Raw genomic sequence first — 19,030 nt, forward strand, 5'->3', positions numbered from 1 at the left:
TGTTTTTAGCTCAGCCTTATTAATCACAGAGACATTTCTAGACAAAATATGGATCTGCAGCAGAACATAGGCAAAAAATTACTTCAGACACAGCTCAGCTGTTCTCATCAAACTTATTTTTCCGTATGCAAGTCCAGCTTCCTCTGTTTCATTTGTTATAATAATGTTTGCCTTCCCACATACTTTTCCTACTTTTATCTCTGTTTACAATCTCTTTTCTTATGAATTGTCTTTCTTGCTTAAGACAAATAACAAACAAAATTCCCTCTTTATTCCTTCACTTTTCAGTTTTGCAGTGAACTTTCTTGGGATATTTTCTAGAGGTTTCCAAAACATTGGTAAATGTCAGGTGAACTTGGTGCACCACACTGTCACCTTTAGGTTCCAGTCTTAGGTTGCTAACATGTGCTTCTGCATGGGCAATAGAATCTGAGGCTTTCACAGCACAGGTGTAAGTGAATCACCACAATATTAAAAATTGTTACAATTAAAACCTGTTGGAAGAAGGAGCTGGAAGGTTGGCAGGATATATGGGTGGAGGAGGAGAGTGTCTCTTTCTCTCTCTCCCTCTCTGCGTATTAAGTAGCCCAATCTATGGGAGAGAGAATTTCACAAGGAGAAAATGGCATGGGGCATGGAAAACAACCTCTATCCTGTGGCTACAGCACCTTCTATGCCCCCAAAACTCCCCACTTTGCCACCCCTTGTATCCAGAGTCTCCACGGACTTGGGAATAGCCAAGGTTCTTTGTGCTGTTGTTTTGCTGGGAGGAAAACAACTTTTAGTGTGGGAGGGTACAAAAATGCCGTCTGATGCCTGTGCCTCCCAGCTACTGGCATGTGCAGTAAATGAAGGTAGCACTGCCTCTGCTCTGGGGATCAGGCAAGGACAACAGCAGAGGCAACAGAGACTGGGTATGGCAGACCAAAGCTTGGCCACTGCACAAGGCAGTACAGAACATGGCACTAGTGTAGTTATCACAGACGCCATGATACTTTCGCCTCCTAGTAATTTTGCTGTCATTAGGTGCTGCTCATAATGAGAAATCATGATTTTACTATGGTTCTGGTATGTTGTCCATAATTAGCGAGCAGCCCTTTAATACTAATTACCTTAAGTATTAATTCCTTAAACATCAATTAAAAAAAATCACGTGAAAATTTACCTCTTCCTCAAATGAATCATGAGTTAACATGGGGGTCCTTACAATGCACTACTTAGACTTGCTTAATTAGTTAATCTCTGTAAAGGGGTTTCAAATGTGTGAAGAGCTATCAAACTGCTAAGTGCATTATCTTCAATTAATTTTGTGCAACTACATCTTCACTACCAAGAGGGTCTTTAGAGTGCTGAGGAAAGGAAAAGGAGACATTGCTTCTAATTTTAAACATAACTAATAAAAAAAAGGAATTAATTGAAAGATGATTTGACATGACGGGAATAATTGTGAACACACCATTTCTTCTGTTTCAGTCAGAGCTGAATATGAAAGAGTCATCATTTTTATCCCTCTTCTGCCTTTGCTAGTCTCTGGTTTCTTTGCATCCATCTTCCCCCTGGTCTTTCTGACTGAATGTTAACCCTCTCTCTTTCAAATTTGTTACTACTTTAGCAAAAATCAAACTAACAAACATAAAGGTAAAAAAAAGGGCAAATCACAACAAAACACTCTTCAAACTATGCAATCACTGAGGTTACATCCTCACACAAATAACAAGGTATCTCATTCCAAAAGAAGCCTCATGGACTTCCCTTCAAAAGAAGACACTAAGGGCCCAGAACAGAGCTTCTGCAAGAGAACAGGGCCAAGTCCAGCGCCAGCAGTAACATGGTGTCTCTCCATTTCCTGGACCTCTCTGGTAGCCAATGGAGATAAGCTCTTAATGTGTCTTTCGAAGTTTTCTATTCTCTTTAGAGTTTATATGCTGTGTTAAATATTCTCATTTTTCTTCACCAACTAATAATCTGATTCTGGTGGAATTCTCTCAAAATGGGTTCTTTCTGCTAATACTCTGTCTAGCTGGCAGCTTTGTTCAGGCCAACTACACTGAATTGGACTTTACCTAAAGAACCTATTTCCTGGATTATTTTTCTCCCACTGGGACTAGAAAAAGATAAGTACATTTTTTTTATTGCTGAGTCTGATTTGTTTTTAGAATTTTTCACTTGCCTTCTCTTTCTTTTTCAAGAATGATTAATCATCACTTCCATGCTGACTGCTGAGGTCCCACATGTTGTGAAACATTCAGGCAGCTTGTTTAATATCAACTTGCCTGAGCAGTAGTTATGAATAGCGTATCCTTCACAGGGCTTGGTTCATTTTTAATGTGCATTTGCAGTATATTTCTATCACATCTGGGCATTCACTCAGCAATGATTTGAAAACCTATTCATTTATCTTATTTTATCCAAAATAAACTGGAACATAGAACAGACTGTTTGATGGCCACAGCTTTATTCTCTGCATACGGTAAAGTAACAGCTTAACCTGTTGGATGAGACATTCCACTGGTAAGGCAGAGTTGTGTACACAGTGCTCCTCAACACCCCAAGTTCTCAGGGAAAGAACTTCTGCCACCAAACCAGTAAAACCTCTTCTCTCCAACCTCTCCCTAGTTCAGTTTTACAAAATGAACCAGTGGGGGATATTAATTGTTATCCAATCCAATGGATACTAATTTAGCTGAATGGCCTGATCTGCTCTAACCAGGCTATCTAGCAGAGGTGTAGACACCTAAGAGAGCAGCTTGAAATGGCGTAAGTTGTTATAGGGTGCAGAAAGAAGACCAAGACTATCACAAGCAGCAAAGAAAGTAGGTTCTTGCCCTCCCATACCTTCACCACTGTTTTTTTTGTACAAAAGCTTACAAGATCCTTTCCCTTCATCTGGTATATCCATATAGTCCATACACACAGTAGGAGATGGGTAAGCCAGAAGCTATTTAGAAAAATACAAATTGCCTTGAACCTCAGCCTAAAGCCCCTTCACTTTCCTTTCCTACTTGAAGGATTAATGTGATTACCAATGATCATTTAATTCTTGTGGGTGAATTCCAAAAGGAAGGGGTAGGACCATCTGAATACTGAACCTGAAGTCTGACTTCTCTGAGGGGCTTTTCCACAGAACAAACCTAATTGCAGGAAGTTATCAATCGTTAGCCAAAGAGGTGACAGGGCAGGGAGGATCCAGCAAGGTCTCAATTAACAGTTCAGGATTTTTGCTCCTCCCCTTCATGAAGGTGAAAAATAGGAGGAAAAAAATAATATTTTCTTCAAAGGTTTCCCTTTCATACCAACATTTAAAAAAATAAATTGCCAATAAATTAAGACAAAACCAAAACCCATGTACGTCCTGGTGGCCAGGGAAGATGCACTCCTTCTCTGTCCCTTGTCATGTCAGAAGAGCAGCTCCAGCTTGGCCCTCTGGGGCAAACTGTGCCCTCACAGGAGCACTGGTGTGACATAGTTGGCAGGGAAGAGACCCAGTTCCCCACGCAGACGTCCTTTCCACCATGAAGGGTTGGAGCTGTCCAGGACCTCTAAGATGTCTCCACTACGGAAGCCCAGCTCATCATGCTCCACAGCATCAAAGTCATACAAGGCACGGACCCATAGCGTTCGCTGGAAAGGAGAGAGAGATAGGCAGGGAACAATGAGCCAGGACTCTTAAAGACCATCTTCCTGTCACCCCTCTTAACTCCCAGTACATATGTTCACTATGAGAGGACGAGCAGTAATGAAATTTAGACCAACTTGCAATTAAACCAGGAAGTGGCCAAGATGCCAGGAAGTAGGAACCAATTTACTGGGACACCCAAGGGATGGTGCTTGGTTTCTCAGCAGCCTCAGTGTATTCATGGGTGTTTGCACGATAAGGTGAAAAGTCAGATTGAGAGCAGGTCCTTAGGAAATAGTGTTCTCATGGCTCTGTCACCTCTGCCCTGGAAGGGCAGCCATGACAGCCATGTCAGAAGCCAGTTATGGGAGCACAGAAAAGTTATGGGAGCCCTGCCTGAGTCCTGCAGGGCTGTAACTGTAAGTGAATGGCTCTGGAGAGCTGAGCTGGTGCTGGTACAGATATCAAAATGTGTCCTTGGCCAGCAAAGGTCTATGAGAGCCAGCACACAGGCGAGTCTAGTCAACATTGTGAAGAAGATATTTGCTCTTTCAGGCACTTCTGGGGGATAGGGAAGGGTCTTAAACCTTCTTTGCACTCTCCCCAAGGTCAGTCCCCTGAGATCAAAAGGATTTAGGATCTGTTTTGGTATATCAGTTTATTTTGGGTTTAATGTGCACTATGGTTAGATTTTTTTTCTTATGAGAGCTTAATTATAAGAGACTTTGCAGTCAGTCTCCCATTTTGGCCAGAAATCAGATTTTAAAGGACATAGCATGAGCTTCTTTCTCAGAAATTGTTGGTGCCCACACCACAGGGCATGGATAATTTGGGAGGTAATTTTGCAGGGACAGATGGAGAGATCTGTTTGAAGACAGACTAACCTTTGATAAATCTTCCATTCAGGCCCCTGCTTAGACCTGGCTCCTAGTTATTTGGTTGGACATATAGACCTTCTTATGACTGTATTTCTGGCTTCTAGATCACTGATGAGATGTGGCAGGCAAGGGTATGTTATTGATTGCCACAGCCTCTGAGGGATAAAAACCATTGTATTTTGAGCTGGATTATAATAAAGATTTAGGGATTTTGCCAAAAACAAACAAACAAACAAACCCCCCCAAACCCCGGAAAAGACGTGTCCCTGTTTTTTAGTTTGTTCCATATTTCCTAAACCAATCCAGTCACTTTCTCTCACACTCAAGAAAGGTCTGCTGTCCTTCCCTTCTCTCCTTGGATCTAGGTTTTCTGGTTGTTGTGGGCTAATCTGTACATTTCCTCAAGGAAGAGGAGCATTCCTTAGGTCACACTGAGCTGATGGAGAAATACTTTAGAGTTGGCAGTGGAATCACAGGCTGAGGCAGAGAAGGACACCATATTCTATATGGGCATTCATGTAGTAGGAATTTGCAGAGCAGGTGGTTACTTAAGGTTGACTGCGAGGTATGGATCCAGGTAGGGCAGTGGTCTGAGATGTCTGCAGATAATAGCTGGATCATGCCCACATCCTCTGTGTTAAGCTCTGACAGCTAAAGGTGTCAGGTAGGTGAGTCCCACTTTGATGGCATAGTAGGTCTGAGGATGTGCCAGGTATAGACAAGTAGAGCTGAATGATGACAGGCCTTCTCAGGACTGAGAAAAAATTAGTGGAAGAGACAGTGTGACTACAAGTGCATTTCAAGACAGAAAGAGTACTGCAGCATGGCACAGCATCATAAGGCAGCTCTCTGTAGAACTCAAAACTGCACTTCCAGCTACTGAGCTTAGTCACAGCCTGGGTGGGGTGGCAAAGATACTTCATAGTCCCTTGCATTAATGGACATGAAGCCCTCCTAGATCATTAGGCTTTCAGAAATGTCTTCTGCTGGACTGGACCCATGCTTGATCCAAGCCCACGGGTGAGCTTGTGCTCATGCCAGTGTCCCAGATGCCTATTTAGTTGAGTTCATGCTAAGTTTCTTCTTCCACTGAGGCTGCATGTTAACTAAGACTGACCTTGAGAGCAGTCCTAGAACTATGCTCATATAACACTGTAGTCCTACCCTCAAGAGTACCCTAGAAGCAGATTCAAGTGGCTGGGATAGAGTCTTGAGACTCAGAAACATCTTTTAAGATATGTCCTTAATATAATACTCCTCATGCAACCTCCTTGCAGGTGACATTGCCCAGACTGCTTGGCCATTGCTAAGGAACCCAGGCAGATGGGACCTTCCAGGTATGTCACCTACCGGTGTCTGCTGGTGCAGTGGGTCTGTGTGTCTCCGTTGCATAGCTCCTGCATTTCCTTGGCCATGATCCCTTAGTCCATGCAGCACATCTTTCCTGTCCAGACTCCCACCATATCTTTCCTAGAAAGAAAACAGCAAGAAAAAAGTCATGTTGTCCTGGTTTTGGCTAGGATAGAGTTAACTTTCTTCCTAGTAGCTGGTACAGTGCTGTGTTTTGTATTTAATATGAAAATACTGCTGATAACACACTGATGTTTCAGTTGTTGCTAAGTAGTGGCTCACTCTAAATCAAGGACTTTTCAGTTTCCCCTGCTCTGCTAACGAGCAGGTGCACAAGAAGCTGTGAGGGAGCACAGACAGTACAGCTAACCTGAACTGGCCACAGGGATATTCCATACCATAGAATATCATGGCAGTATATAAACTGGGGGTAGTTGGCCAGAAGAGGCCAATCTGGCATTGGAAGGGGCTCAGGCATTGGAATGGGCTGCCCAGGGAAGTGGTGGATTCTCCATCCCTGGAGATTTTTAAGATGAGACTGGATGTGGCACTTAGTGCTATGGTCTAGCAACCACGGTGGTAGTGGATCAAGGGTTGGACTTGATGATCTCGGAGGTCCCTTCCAACCCAACTGATTCTATGATTCTATGATTCTATGATCAGGGACTGGCTGGAAATCAGTCAGTGGGTGGTGAGCAATTGTATTGTGCATCACTTGTTTTTGTTGTTTTATTCCTTTCTCTCTTTTTTAAATTTCCTTTTATTATTATTATCATCATGATCTTTATCATTATTATTATTTTTATTTCAATTATTAATCTGTTTTTTTCTCAGCCCATGAGTTTTACCTTTTTCCTGATTCTCTCCTCACTTGCACCAGAGGGAGGAGGAGTGAGTGAGTGGCTACATGGTACTTAGTTGCCAGCTAGGATTAAACCATGACACATATATATGCTGAGATGTATAAATGAGGGGCTTTGAGTCATTGGTGAGAAGAGTGTCAGAGGCCAGCCCTCAAGTAAATAATTTTAGATATCTGCTTCCAATACTGTCCTAGTACTCCAGTTCTGCAAGCAGTGACCCTCATGGAAGAGGTCACCTTTGACTCTTCTATTTTGGATCTTACTTTCAGAAGTTGAAAGTTGAGTGTTCTTAGATGTGTATCACAGCTGCTGGGAAAAATGGCCTTTTTGGTCTCTAAGACTTTTGGAGAAAAACTAAGGTTGTTTTAACTCACAGATAAAAAGCCATGCTTGCCAAGGGGACTTTTGCCAATCTGGAGTTATTATGACCCAGTGCTGCCCACTCCTTGCTTTTCCTCTGTCCTATATGCTGGCAGGATGACAGTGATGCTGATGCAGCTGACCGTATCTGAGGACTTTACTTTTTCTTGGGCTGTTCCATGTTGCAAAGGACCGCAAGCAAGCCTGAGAATCTAGTAGCCAAATTAACCAAAGAAGAATGAGATGAAATCAGGTTCAAAGAAAAGTAGCCATATGACCACACATCTGAAGTCATATCAACACAAATCAACCCAGACAGATGGAGAGAGGAAGTAGGAAACATCTAGGAAGCAAGTTCTCTTTTGTGTGCACAGCTGAGAGGTGCTGAGTCTCTTTATCCCCCTGGGCCCTTAGTGCAGGCACTAAGCTTTTGTTTTTGTGATAAGAGTGTGACAGAACCTTAAATCATGTTAGCTCAGATTGCAGTAGTGCTTCAGAGACACAGGGTCTGATGAGCTGTGTCAACAGGGGGGAGAAAGAACAACAGCTTGTGCTTGCTGTTGCTTGTAAACAGCTTTTGTCCTATCCCTCTTGCCGCCTCCTTTCCTACAGCACTCCTCCAAAAACTCCCTTGGTGCCACATGTGCCTTTGTCAGCCTAAAATGTTGCTGAGGCTGCCTGAAACCGGAGCACAATTTGCACCTCACCTGTCTCTGCCAGAAAGAGGGTGAACTCAATGTGGCTTTGCAGTCACAAGACTTACTACATGGGTGCTTCACTCCTATGAGTGTTTCTGCTCCATATAGAATGTGACTCATGAATAGACTGTGCTGCAAAGGGTGCAGGCACTCAACTTTGTCAGAACCTGTATTATTCCACCAGCAGTCCCTTAACAGGCCACACAGCTTGTCTGACGAGAGAACAGCTATTTCACCATTGCCTCTGGCTTTGCTATATGTGAGCTCTCATGCCTTAAGGGACATTTTGGATTTCTTCCCTTTAGTAAGAAAAAGCCTCTCCTTGGATGATGCTACGCTGCCTTTAGCTAGAGACATGAGCCAACTCCAGGAAAACTATTCCCCAAAAATTAACCAGGAAGAAATTTGAAAAACAGCACCAGGTACTGCTGTTGTTTTCTCCATTCCTATGCAATCAAAGGAGTAAAGAAACGTCACACATCAGGGAAGCAACATGATGAAAGAGTGCAGAGAGGACCCAGAATAGGGCGGAGGAGAAGGAATGTTCTGGGGGAAACCAAACTCTCCTAGGATAACTATAGTAATTTCTTATCCCTGTGATGTGTTTTGTGGTGCTGAATGTCAGTAGCATAACTCAGAAAAAAGAAACAGACAGCAAGGTTTCATTCGTTCTATAGACTAGAGACGAGTTCCTGAAACCATGCATGTGTGTGCAGTGCAAGATTTGTGAGCATTTTCCTGCACTCTCACTGGATGATACTTCATGTCTTTTCCTAAGCCAAGTAAGATCATGACATCATTGCTTGTTTTCCAGTTTTTAGGATGGGGCACCAAAACCACCTGAAGGGTACTCCTAGGTTCCCAGTAAAAGGGTCACTGCACACTTCTATTTTTTCTGGTTTGTCAGTCAGTCAGTCACAGATCGCAGAACTAAATAAAAGCCCGCATATTCATTACATATCAAAAAATGCCCCTAGGCTGAAACCATCACTGCTGCTACTCCTGTAAAAAGACCTGATTCTGCTTCCTAAAGCAGGTTGAGGGTGGCAGATTTTTGATAAAGCAACTGTTCACTTGCTACCAAGCAATTAAAGCCAATGTTTCCTGTGTCTGGGCTTGACATCCCAGCCCCTTGTTTGTGGCAGTACCTGTTGCTGCTGCAGTATGGGGATAGCATGCTCGACATATCTCTTGGATATAGAAGAATGATCTTCTCCAGCTGCTCCACTTAGGTGGAATCCTTCCCGGCCCATCCGTTCCAGGCTCCCACCACGCCTCTCCTGATGGAAGCAAGATCACAAAAGTGAGGTCAGCTCAGCAATCATTGCACAATGATCACTACCACTATCCTCTACTTTGTAGGCTCTTTCAAATAAACGATTCCATCCCTCTGAACAGGTCAACAAATCAGGAATCCTATATTTTAGATCTTTCTCATAGTCATTCCCCATCTGAAGACTGGGCAGTAATGGGAGGTGCTGGGCTGAAAATGTTGGTGTGAGGTCCAGCACAGGAACCAAGCTATTTTTTGAAATACTACCCTTAAACTTCATTTGTCTCTGCACAGAAATCTATATATTATGATTATTTTATCATATAGCTGTAGCATCTAGAAATTTGAATTGTGAACAGAAACCCCCCTGTGATGAGTACTAAACATACCCTGCTGAGCCCATCACCATACCAAAGGTACAGAGAGTTTGCCAGAGCAAACTTGACTTCTGTTCTTTCATTTGCGTGTCTGCATCTTGGAGCAAATGCATCTCTTTCCCTTCTTGATCACAGTCAGCCCAAACAGGTTGTTTTACTAATATACATGCATACAGCCTTGCTTTCTCCTTCCCTAGACAATTCTTCACTGTGATCTCTCTCACAGGTCCCATAGCCTCTATTTTATATCTTACTAATGCGTTTTAAAGCTCTGTGTAAGTGGTCTAGAAGGAGACAGCAACCCAAGCCCCTTCTTCAGAATGAAAAATGCATCATCTCACATTTGGAGCCAGTAAGAATGACCCACATGCAGCCTATAAAACTTTATTGCTGCAGTCAGCAAGTCACACACCTTGCCTCTAACTGCACATCCTGGTAATTTAATACCAGAATCCGTTTCCCAGTAAAGTAGGACTTTGGTTACTGCAGTGACCAGGCATGTTTGCTCCCAGTACTGTAAGTGCAATGCATAGCAGTCTCTACTATGTCATTTGCTTGTTCCCCTGGCACAAAACCAGGCATTCATTGGATTGGGATTTCTCTGCCTTCTGAAACACCTACTACACCTTCCCTGAAGGCACAGCTTGTTCCCATATCTGCTATGTTCTTCTCAGTAGTACTTTTCAGTTCCTACCAGCCACTGCTCTGGGTTCTGCCCTGTGTTCTTCCACACTCATTACAGTGTTTGCTTGATAGCAGAAGATGGACTATTCTTCTAAGCAGACAAACTTGCAGTTGTAATTTGCACTCAGGGTGCATTCAAGGACACTTAGGAAACCAGACTCAAATTCTTCTCAGTCACAACTACCAGTCAGCTCTGTACCTGCCCTTATGAAATCTAGGCATTTCAATAAGGTAAGTCCTGCTTTTCTTGGCTTTGTAAGGCATCTTAGAATTTCAGCTCTGGGATCTTAGCACAGCTTTAACAAAGCACCTCTATGCAGATTTGCAGTCCTGTCTATTGCTATCCAAAGCAGAATCAGAACATTCTGCTCAATTATTTAACTCTACATCCCACTGAATCCACTAAAAATCTGTGTTGCAGTGGCCACCAGTGTAATGATGTGGCTGGGTTTCCAAGGGCAGACTCTCCTCCCCCCATGCCAAGACATTCTCATGGGATGAATTCCTTCCACAGAAAGGTTTCTTACTGAGAAATTCCAAAGGATATTTTGTGTTTACCTTCTCTTCTTGACTGTTGTCCCTTAGGAATATCTGTTTCTGCCTGGAGATGGAATTTGTCTTGTAATAGTCCACGAGCTTGTTTAGCGAGTGGAATTTCTCTGTCCACAAGTAATAGTTACCCTTTGAATCCCTCATCACTTTGAAGTGTTGCACATCATCTTCATGCCTGGATCCAATTGGAAAAGTAAGAGACCATCAAACAGATTGCACTTCTACCTTTTTGGAAAAAGTCCTTTCCAGACGGGTACCAAAACTTCTTGCTTGGCCAAACCTAGACTTCTGGAAAGTCAAGCAACTGTCAGTCCTTGTGCATCCTGGACCCAAATGTGGCTCTATTTCAAAAGACTCATCAATTTACAAACACAGAGTGCCCCAGGGCTGCCCAGTCACAAAGCACTATCAGAACAAAGCATAGGGCTTTAAAGCCTCTCCTTTGAAATAAAGGCCAGAGGAGCTTCCAGGGTGAAGAGGCGCAGTTGTAGTCTACCCACCAACCTCTGCAGGTCCTGTTAGCATCCAGTCTGAATTGGCTATAAGAGATTTATTACACCTTTATACACCACGGGCATCGCCAATACATGCAGATACAGTCAGGTGCAGCCACACATTGAGTTTTATAATTGTATAAAATCTAGTGTGATATCATTACTACCAGTAATTCTCCCTACCCAAAAGAAAAAAAAAAAAAAGAAGGAATTTTCAGATGCTGACTCCTGTCCTGAAGTGCTGCAGTTACACAGGCTGTTAGTGTTAGAATGGCTTTGATTTAAATGCAAAAGCTCTCCCTTAGATAGTGCTGGGCCGTGGTTAAGGGGACAAAATGGACCAGGAACTGTTCACAGTGAGCTGCTTGAAAACAGGTGTTTGGTTTGGTGGGTGAAGAGGTTTTATCGGTACAGATCTGAGCTCTGCCACATTGCTTGACTTCAAAGCCAGAAAAGGAGCCTGACTGTACTTATTGGTGTTGGTATAAATGTAACCAGAATGTTTTCCTGCATTCCTCCCACATATTTTTTGAGCTTCCTGAATCAGAAAGTACACACTGCTTGGAAAAGACATTGTTAACCATAAGTCTAATTTAAAACTGATTATCAGTTGTTTGACTGAAAATTGGGAAACCATCATGTAAGAGCACTGCTTTGAAGCATATGCTCTGGGAAGGGCTGGGCTACAGTAAGTTGCTGAAATGCAGCTGGGCTGCAAGCAATGAAAAACCATTCCTTGTCCAATGGCTGTTTAGTGACCTGTGGGAAATAAGTTAACAATGTAATTGTAATCTCTTAATAGGTAGTAGCTGAATTCTTGGATTCAGTAACCAGAGCTGTCAGGGAATTGATACAAATGAAAGACACATGTTAAGCACTGTGGGAGACGTTCTATGTACCACTCTGCTTTGCTTGTAGCTCTTTCAGAGAAGCAGGTCACCAGGGGATGCAGGTTTGGAATGGGACATTCACTGTGTCACTTGAAAAGAGGCAGAAACATTTCGGAATCAGATGCCTAATTTGTTCTCATTCACAACAGCAGCACTGCCAATGACTGGCAGCATGCAAACTTCCCAAGAAGCTACGTCACATTAGCAATCCTGTCAAGAGGAGGCTAGGGACACCATTACACAGAAGAAGAAGCAGGAATATGCTGTGAGAAGCAGATACCTGACAGAGATGGAAAAGTCACCATGAGAATTCTGACTGGCACGGACGATGAAGGAGCCAACTCCTTTGCTCATGAGAAGGTTCTCTGCTTCATGGCGGGATATCCTCTCATCAAACCAGCTGTCAAGTGGGAAAAATCATGGAAGTGTGAATAAGAATGTGAATTAAGGTGAGGAATAAAAAAGTTGAGGGTAGGGAGAATGTGAATAAACAGGGTGGAGGAAAGAAAACAAAAGGATCAGAGGAGCCCACATGGCTACTCCCAGTGGCCATGAGTATGCTAAGGTAGAGGGTTTTGATGGGTGCAGACCATTTTCTTTGAGCAGTAAAAGCATGTAGATGCAAAGAGAACAATGTAAACTTTGGCCTGCTAAGAAGCAACACTCAGCTGAAACTGTAATTACAGGCATGGTACAATAAGGTGTTAGTCAAAGAAATTTTAAATTACAAATGTGTATGTATACTTACATACACATAATTCTCAGACATACATATCAAATTGCTTTTTGATAAACTGATTGAAAATTACTGGGCTGTGATGGATATATTGCAAGGGACACACATAAATTTTTAACAGAAGCGAACCATGAAAGTTTTAGTACTAATAAATTGGTTCCTGCAAGAGTTATAATACCACAAAATCTCAGAAGCACAGAATACATAAGCACACTTGTGCAAATTTAGCCAGGCATAACAAACAATAGTATCAGGCATTGGACTAATAATGAGAAAGTCACCATAAAAAGTAAAAGAATTTTTCAGTAGACAAAAAAAATCATCATGTACATATGCATATGTCCACTCCACAGCTAAGAAGATCTACAATCTGTGATCTGCTTTTATGTAACGCTTAATTGTCTATATTGCATTAAAGTTAAGGACTGATAGTTTAATAAGCTCTGTCATTTCCACTTTGGAGTTTCTTATTATCATCACAATTTACCTGTGTATCATTAGCAAAGGGAAATCAGACTTTAATGAGCCTTGATAACCAGCCTCAATGATTACTTGACAAGAAAAAGATCGGCAAAACCAACCCATCAAAAATAGGAGGCAGCTTTCTTCCCTACATCTGGTTCTGGCATCTGGCCTGAACTGCTTCCAAGTGCAGACCTGCTGCTCTTAGAAAAGCATCAAAGTGGAAATATTTCTTCACAGCTCTTGCATGGAGAAAGCATCATGAGAAAAATGTGTGTGAAAAAAGAAGCTGCCAGTGTTCCTGCATGATGCCACAGCCCTGTGAAAGAGTGAACAAGAACAACTGACTGGAAGATCTCATCCCCCTGAGGCCCAAAAGTACAAGCCCATATTTGCACAGCAAACTAATAACGTCCTTCAGCTCAGCCAAGCAGGCTGGCTTATATCCAAAAACGCCAGTAAGTGCCACCTCCAAGGGGACAGAGGTGCTTATTTGTAATCTCAAAATCCCTGTATGCTCCCAGTAGTACTGGGAGCCAGCAGTACTGGGCTTGGTGCTTGTTCTGCCTGCTTGTTCCTGAAATGCTGCAGCACTTTTGAAAAAAAGAGGACAGTGAGAGGAGTTTCAGGGAGCATTTCTGCCAACTGAAAGAAAAAGGTTGTAAAAATCCCTCCATGTCATATTTATGGCATAGCACTGGAGAGCACATTTAATATGCATTTAAACACCCATCAGACCTTTCGGAAAGTGCAGTGCCGTCTCCTCAGCGGGAAGAGAGAAATGCAGGTACGCCTGTTCTCTGACAGATCTGTGTTTGGGTGTGCAGTCACGAAACGTGGAGCGTGTGTGTGTGTGAGCGGGGCGGCATGTCTGGTCTATCGTCTCTGCCGATCCATGAGTAACACCAGCTGTCACATTCGCGCAGCATTGCACTGACCTCTAGTGCACCGAGAGAAACTCACACACCCTTGGCGGGGGGAGGGAATGAGGATGGCAGGGTGGCAAAAGGGAGTCAATGTGGCTTAGAGTGGAAGGGGGAGGGAATTACTTTTTTATAATTCGTTTTCAGGAAGATCTCTTGCTTTTTCTTTTGTGCTCAGCCTCTGTCTCTGTTGCCAAGACTTCACATCATGACTATTCTCCTTCTGTCTGAGGAGATCTAAATGCAGTTCCTGCCACATCTCAGTGACATTCCTCTGAGCAGCAGTAACAAAAGAGTCACTTGGGAGTGATAGAGAGCATCGAGAACTATTCAGCTCCGAAAGAACAGAGGGTGCTTTGGGGTAGAAATATGCTGCATTGGCAGAACTGCAATGTAGCATTATGGCAATCCTTGCCAGCCTCCAAGTGTAGTATGTTATAGCCAGTGCTTCCTCTGTCCTGTCTTCCTCTGCGTGCACACGCACACATACTCCTGACAGCACTCTGAGGAAATGTGCAGTGGTGGTACACACTGTTTCTGTGGCACTTACGGGGGAACATGAAAATCAATGAAGTTCTTAGGAACGTAGCCTTCTTGACTTCTGAGCTCAGCCTTGTACCACTCTTCCTGGGAGCTCAAAACCTGCGATGGAGAGATGGATGGAATAAATGTGTCTCTGGAGAAAGGTAAAGGTAAGCATGATTCTGGCAGAAACCTAGAATTTCTTGTAAGAAGAGAAGAGAACGCTCCACATGCTTTACTTCCCAGACACTGTGGAACAAGGTTAGTGGCTGATGACCACTTCAGAGCACACAAGCAGTGAAAAGCCCAAGTAGAATTAGACAGATTGCTTGTTAACCTTATCCCTTCATCTGACTGCCTGTGCAGGTGGCTGGGGATACTGTCTGTGTGTCTCTGATGCCTGTGAAAAGGAAAAATTCAGCTTTGAAAGACTTAATAGGGGTTTAAGTTATTCTCTGTGCTGCTTTTAATAGTTGGTACTGGAGCATCTCAGATTCACAAGGGAGGAACAAATATCTGTGATGGATATGGAGGGATATGCAGCTATATAGGCGTGTGTGTGTGTGCATTACAACTGCACAGATGTTACTATGTGCTCTCACATGTCATTTCACAAGAGATTATTTAGTGGGTTAAGTTTTCAGCTGCCCTGAGCTTTGCCAAGGTAGATGAAAGAAGGAGGCAAAAAGTATTTTAAAGACACTATTACGCTTAGGAGATTGTAGGATAGCAGGAAGTCAGTCCACAGCACACACTGAAGCAGCTTCAAGTGTGCTCACATTAATGTTAACTATAATGGTCCTTAGGAACTTCCCTGCTGACCAAGGACTGCCCAAATTCACTGCTCCCTGGCTGATGGCCTCTGATCCAGCCCTAAGCTAGAGGAGAGAGGACAGGAATACAACCATGCTGTGATTTTACAGCAAATGTTGTGGTCTTTGGTGTTTTGTTTGACATTCCAACTCCTGGAACAAAATTCCACTCTATGAAATAGAACATGTTTCTGTTCTTTCTGGTTTTGGAGAGGAGCCTAAAAGCATAAGCCATGACAGTTTTAAAAGGAGAAAGCAAGTGGAACAGACTTAATTTAAAATCTATTGTTAACAGTAATAATACTTATTTTGTGAGCCAATCTCATGGTTTTGGGAGCCTAAGGCACATTCTAACTACTTGGTGTTGGCAACAGGATGTTACTGTCTCTGGGGCCAATTCATTCCCTTCCCTGCCACGTAGGCCTTTTTTAAGCATTTGGATTCAGAAAAGTTAGGGAATAGAAAGCTGTGGAGTTCCCTACTTGTATAGTCACTGCTTTCCTCATGCCTGGGTGCTGGATTAAAGGCTCTTTTTTACTGCTGTGGCCGACCAAAGGGGATGATAGCTACTTCCTGCTCATGCTCAGGCCCTGCTCTGCTGGAAGCAAGGTTTCCAGAAAGACCCACCTGCTGTTTGTCACTGCAGGGCTGGCAGGTTTCTGTCAGTGTGTCATCCTCCCAGAGAAGGATGTGTGGGGGGTGAGAGGGTGGATTTCCTCCTGTCACTGCTGGTTGAGGGCCTCATGTTTCCTGTTTTCTAATCTCTACATCAATACTTCATCTTATCTCCTTTATAAATCAGCAGGTTGTTGCAGGCAGCAGGAGGGGGCTCGTGATGGGGCATGAATGTATGTGTGCGTATGCCAGAACAGAGTTGTTACTCAGGCTAATTTACTGCTACTATGGCTTGGGTGGCTAAGGTGTTATTTTGTTTGCCTCAAGGATATTAAAGAAAGAGGCAGTTTGATTTTTCTGGTAGTAAATTCTCTGTGCCAAATACTACTACTACTACTACTACTACTACTACTGGTGTGTAGTGTTATTTGACTCTTTTCATCAGTAGTTTCCAGTGTACTTTGAAAAGAAGCTCTAATTTATAATGATTTCACAGGAAGGGAAACTGAGGAACAGAATGAAAAGTGATCTGGCCAACACCATCAACTCAGCCAGGGACTTGATGGAAGCCTCCTGAGAATGGTTTCCTGAGAAAGAAGGTATCAGTTTAAGGTCACGGGATAGTAGGGATGTACTGGGGAAAAATTAGGAATAAGAGTATTTATCTGTGCTGAAGAGAGGCATTGATTTCTCCAAAACCTTCTCATAGCTCTTTGGAAAAATTCTGGATGCCACTTTGTCTAAGTGTCAAGAATTAAAAAGCCAATAAGATAAAAAACGGTGGTGATGGAAAAGACAAGGCTGAGACCCAATATCTGATTATTAATTGGAATATCTGGGACTGCACAGGGAGGTAGCAAAGGCTCCCTGGCCTAACAAGGGTTTATATACTATTGCCTTTTGGGCAGTGGAGGAATTAAGGCCTTAGAGAGGAGTAATACTGAGGCATTTTCAACTGAAACAGAACAGTTGGGGGCTGAGAAGTAGATAAATAATTAGGGTGAAACATTGAGTGACCTAATCTGTGGGACTTCAGTAGCATTAACAAGAACTGTTCTACCATAACACATACAAATCAAATTTAAAGAGACTTTCACATGCTCTGTGTTAGATATGATCAACTTTACTTTTGCCATTGTCCCCATTGCCAAATTCCTGCAAAAGTGTATATAACACTCTTGTGTTATAAAGCCCTTGTGTTATAGAGCCTGGGACCTCTTAAACTCTTCCATTATGTGTGTAACAGACTGTCTCATAGACTTTTCCTCTTCTATTTGCAATTGCCTTAAAACCCTGCAGCAACTAACAATAATTACTAACAGTGAAAAGTTAGATATAAGTTCTATAATGGATGATAATTATCTTTTAAATAGTTTAAGAGCTGGAAATAAGGAAGATGGCAATCTCTCTGGACTGCACTCATCCTGCCTGCCTTTAGACATAGTCATCTAAATGTACTCACTGTGGACTACTTATATAGTCAATGAAAACAGACAGGACCCTCAAAATCTGTCTGCCAAAGAACTTGATCTCTGCCTCAGCAAAGGTATTTATCCTTCCTTGCTGAGTACCAGAGAACTGCAGGGCAACTAAATCCATAGTTTATGGGCATAAAATCAGACAGTGGACACAGACTCAAGTAACCTGGGAACTATTGGTTGACCTACTGCAAACCCTGTGGGAGATGAGTAATCTGCATTTGTATTCTGGTTTATAGATGTCTGTCTTCATCTGTTTTGTCAAGGCAAATGGGAGCCTAGAAAGATCTGGCAGCAGTTTCAGAAATGCTGTTTAGTCAAGCCTGAGGCTGCACTTACCTTCAGCATATCCCCAGCTTGGAAACTCAACTCGTCTTCTCCAGAAGCAGTGAAATCAAACTTGGCGATGGCTTCCATACTGTGTCTTGGTGGCAGAGCAAAGCTGGAAGAAGTATATACTTGTCAACACTTATGAGCTGCTGGGACTGCAGAGTCTAGCCTCCTCAAAGCTTATAGGCAATGCTATGATTTGTATATGGATGAGCATGCACCAACCACTGGTAGACATTAGTTACTAGACATGGAAAGACATCAGCAGGTAGAAGAGAGGGCATGGATAAGGCTGTAATTAGCTCGAGTCAGAAGTTCAAACAACCTGTTGTGCATGCTTATTCCAAGAGATCTCTTTCTCTGCAGCAATCTCATGTGAAAAACCTGTATAGACCAACCACTACTCTGCCAGAGTTCCCAAAGAAGCAAGTGACTGTCGTGCAATAGAAAAATGCATTTGCCCTCTGCAGTGACTTACTCTTTTTCTCAAGAGTGAGACAAACTGTGGACAAAACAAACAGCCTGCAATAAATGCTTTTTTTTTCTTGGACAAGAGTCACATTACTGAAAACTGAGAGAGTCTTTTCTTTGTGATGGCTTAGCATGGGTGACCACAACTTTCAGTTACAAAAAACTGTTTACAGAAAGGCTGTATTCCCTATGATGAAGGAGGCAGAGACTTAGCTTACCTCAGCGTTGATAATCCAGGAGCCTGAAAAGTATTAGACAGCCTGCAAACCAAAGCCTGCTTTTCATCACCAGAGCAATGTGTCAGGGGAAGTGGCAAGATGAGCTTCGCTTCTTCACCACTTCCTGCTCATGTAACTTGGATGTACTCCAGCAGGACCACTTCTACAATCGAGAGTTACTGATTTCCCATGGCTGGCTCATGGACCCCATTGCCAGTGGTGAGGTTGCCAGTGACAAGATGAGAAAAAGGTAGGCAGTGCCACGTTAAGCAACTGCACTGCCAGTAGATGCTCTTGCAGCCCAGCTTTTGAAGATGATCAGACAGCGCTAATATAGAAGTAATTTTTATGATTACTAAGCTAGGATTATCTGGCAACAATGATCCTGAAGCCACAGGTTTCGTTACCTAACCTCACTTCTCACCAAA

At 42.9% G+C, this 19,030-nt stretch overlaps 1 protein-coding gene across 1 annotated transcript in view; it reads right to left on the minus strand.

Moving 5' to 3' along the window:
* The window catches only part of GRAP2 (GRB2 related adaptor protein 2), a 42,992-nt gene continuing 23,962 nt past the window's right edge, over positions 1–19,030 (minus strand). The window contains exons 2-8 of the mRNA XM_027680859.1: positions 17,923–18,025; positions 14,707–14,798; positions 12,316–12,435; positions 10,658–10,826; positions 8,914–9,045; positions 5,845–5,964; positions 1–3,621 (exon numbers count right to left, since the gene is read on the minus strand). Coding sequence (XP_027536660.1) covers positions 3,442–3,621; positions 5,845–5,964; positions 8,914–9,045; positions 10,658–10,826; positions 12,316–12,435; positions 14,707–14,798; positions 17,923–18,000 — 891 coding nt within the window. The 5' untranslated portion in view covers positions 18,001–18,025 and the 3' untranslated portion in view covers positions 1–3,441. The remainder of the gene's footprint in view (positions 3,622–5,844; positions 5,965–8,913; positions 9,046–10,657; positions 10,827–12,315; positions 12,436–14,706; positions 14,799–17,922; positions 18,026–19,030) is intronic.

This window comes from Neopelma chrysocephalum, unplaced genomic scaffold (genome assembly GCF_003984885.1).
Source record: "Neopelma chrysocephalum unplaced genomic scaffold, ASM398488v2 Primary Assembly neopelma1_59, whole genome shotgun sequence".
Taxonomy (NCBI): domain Eukaryota; kingdom Metazoa; phylum Chordata; class Aves; order Passeriformes; family Pipridae; genus Neopelma; species Neopelma chrysocephalum.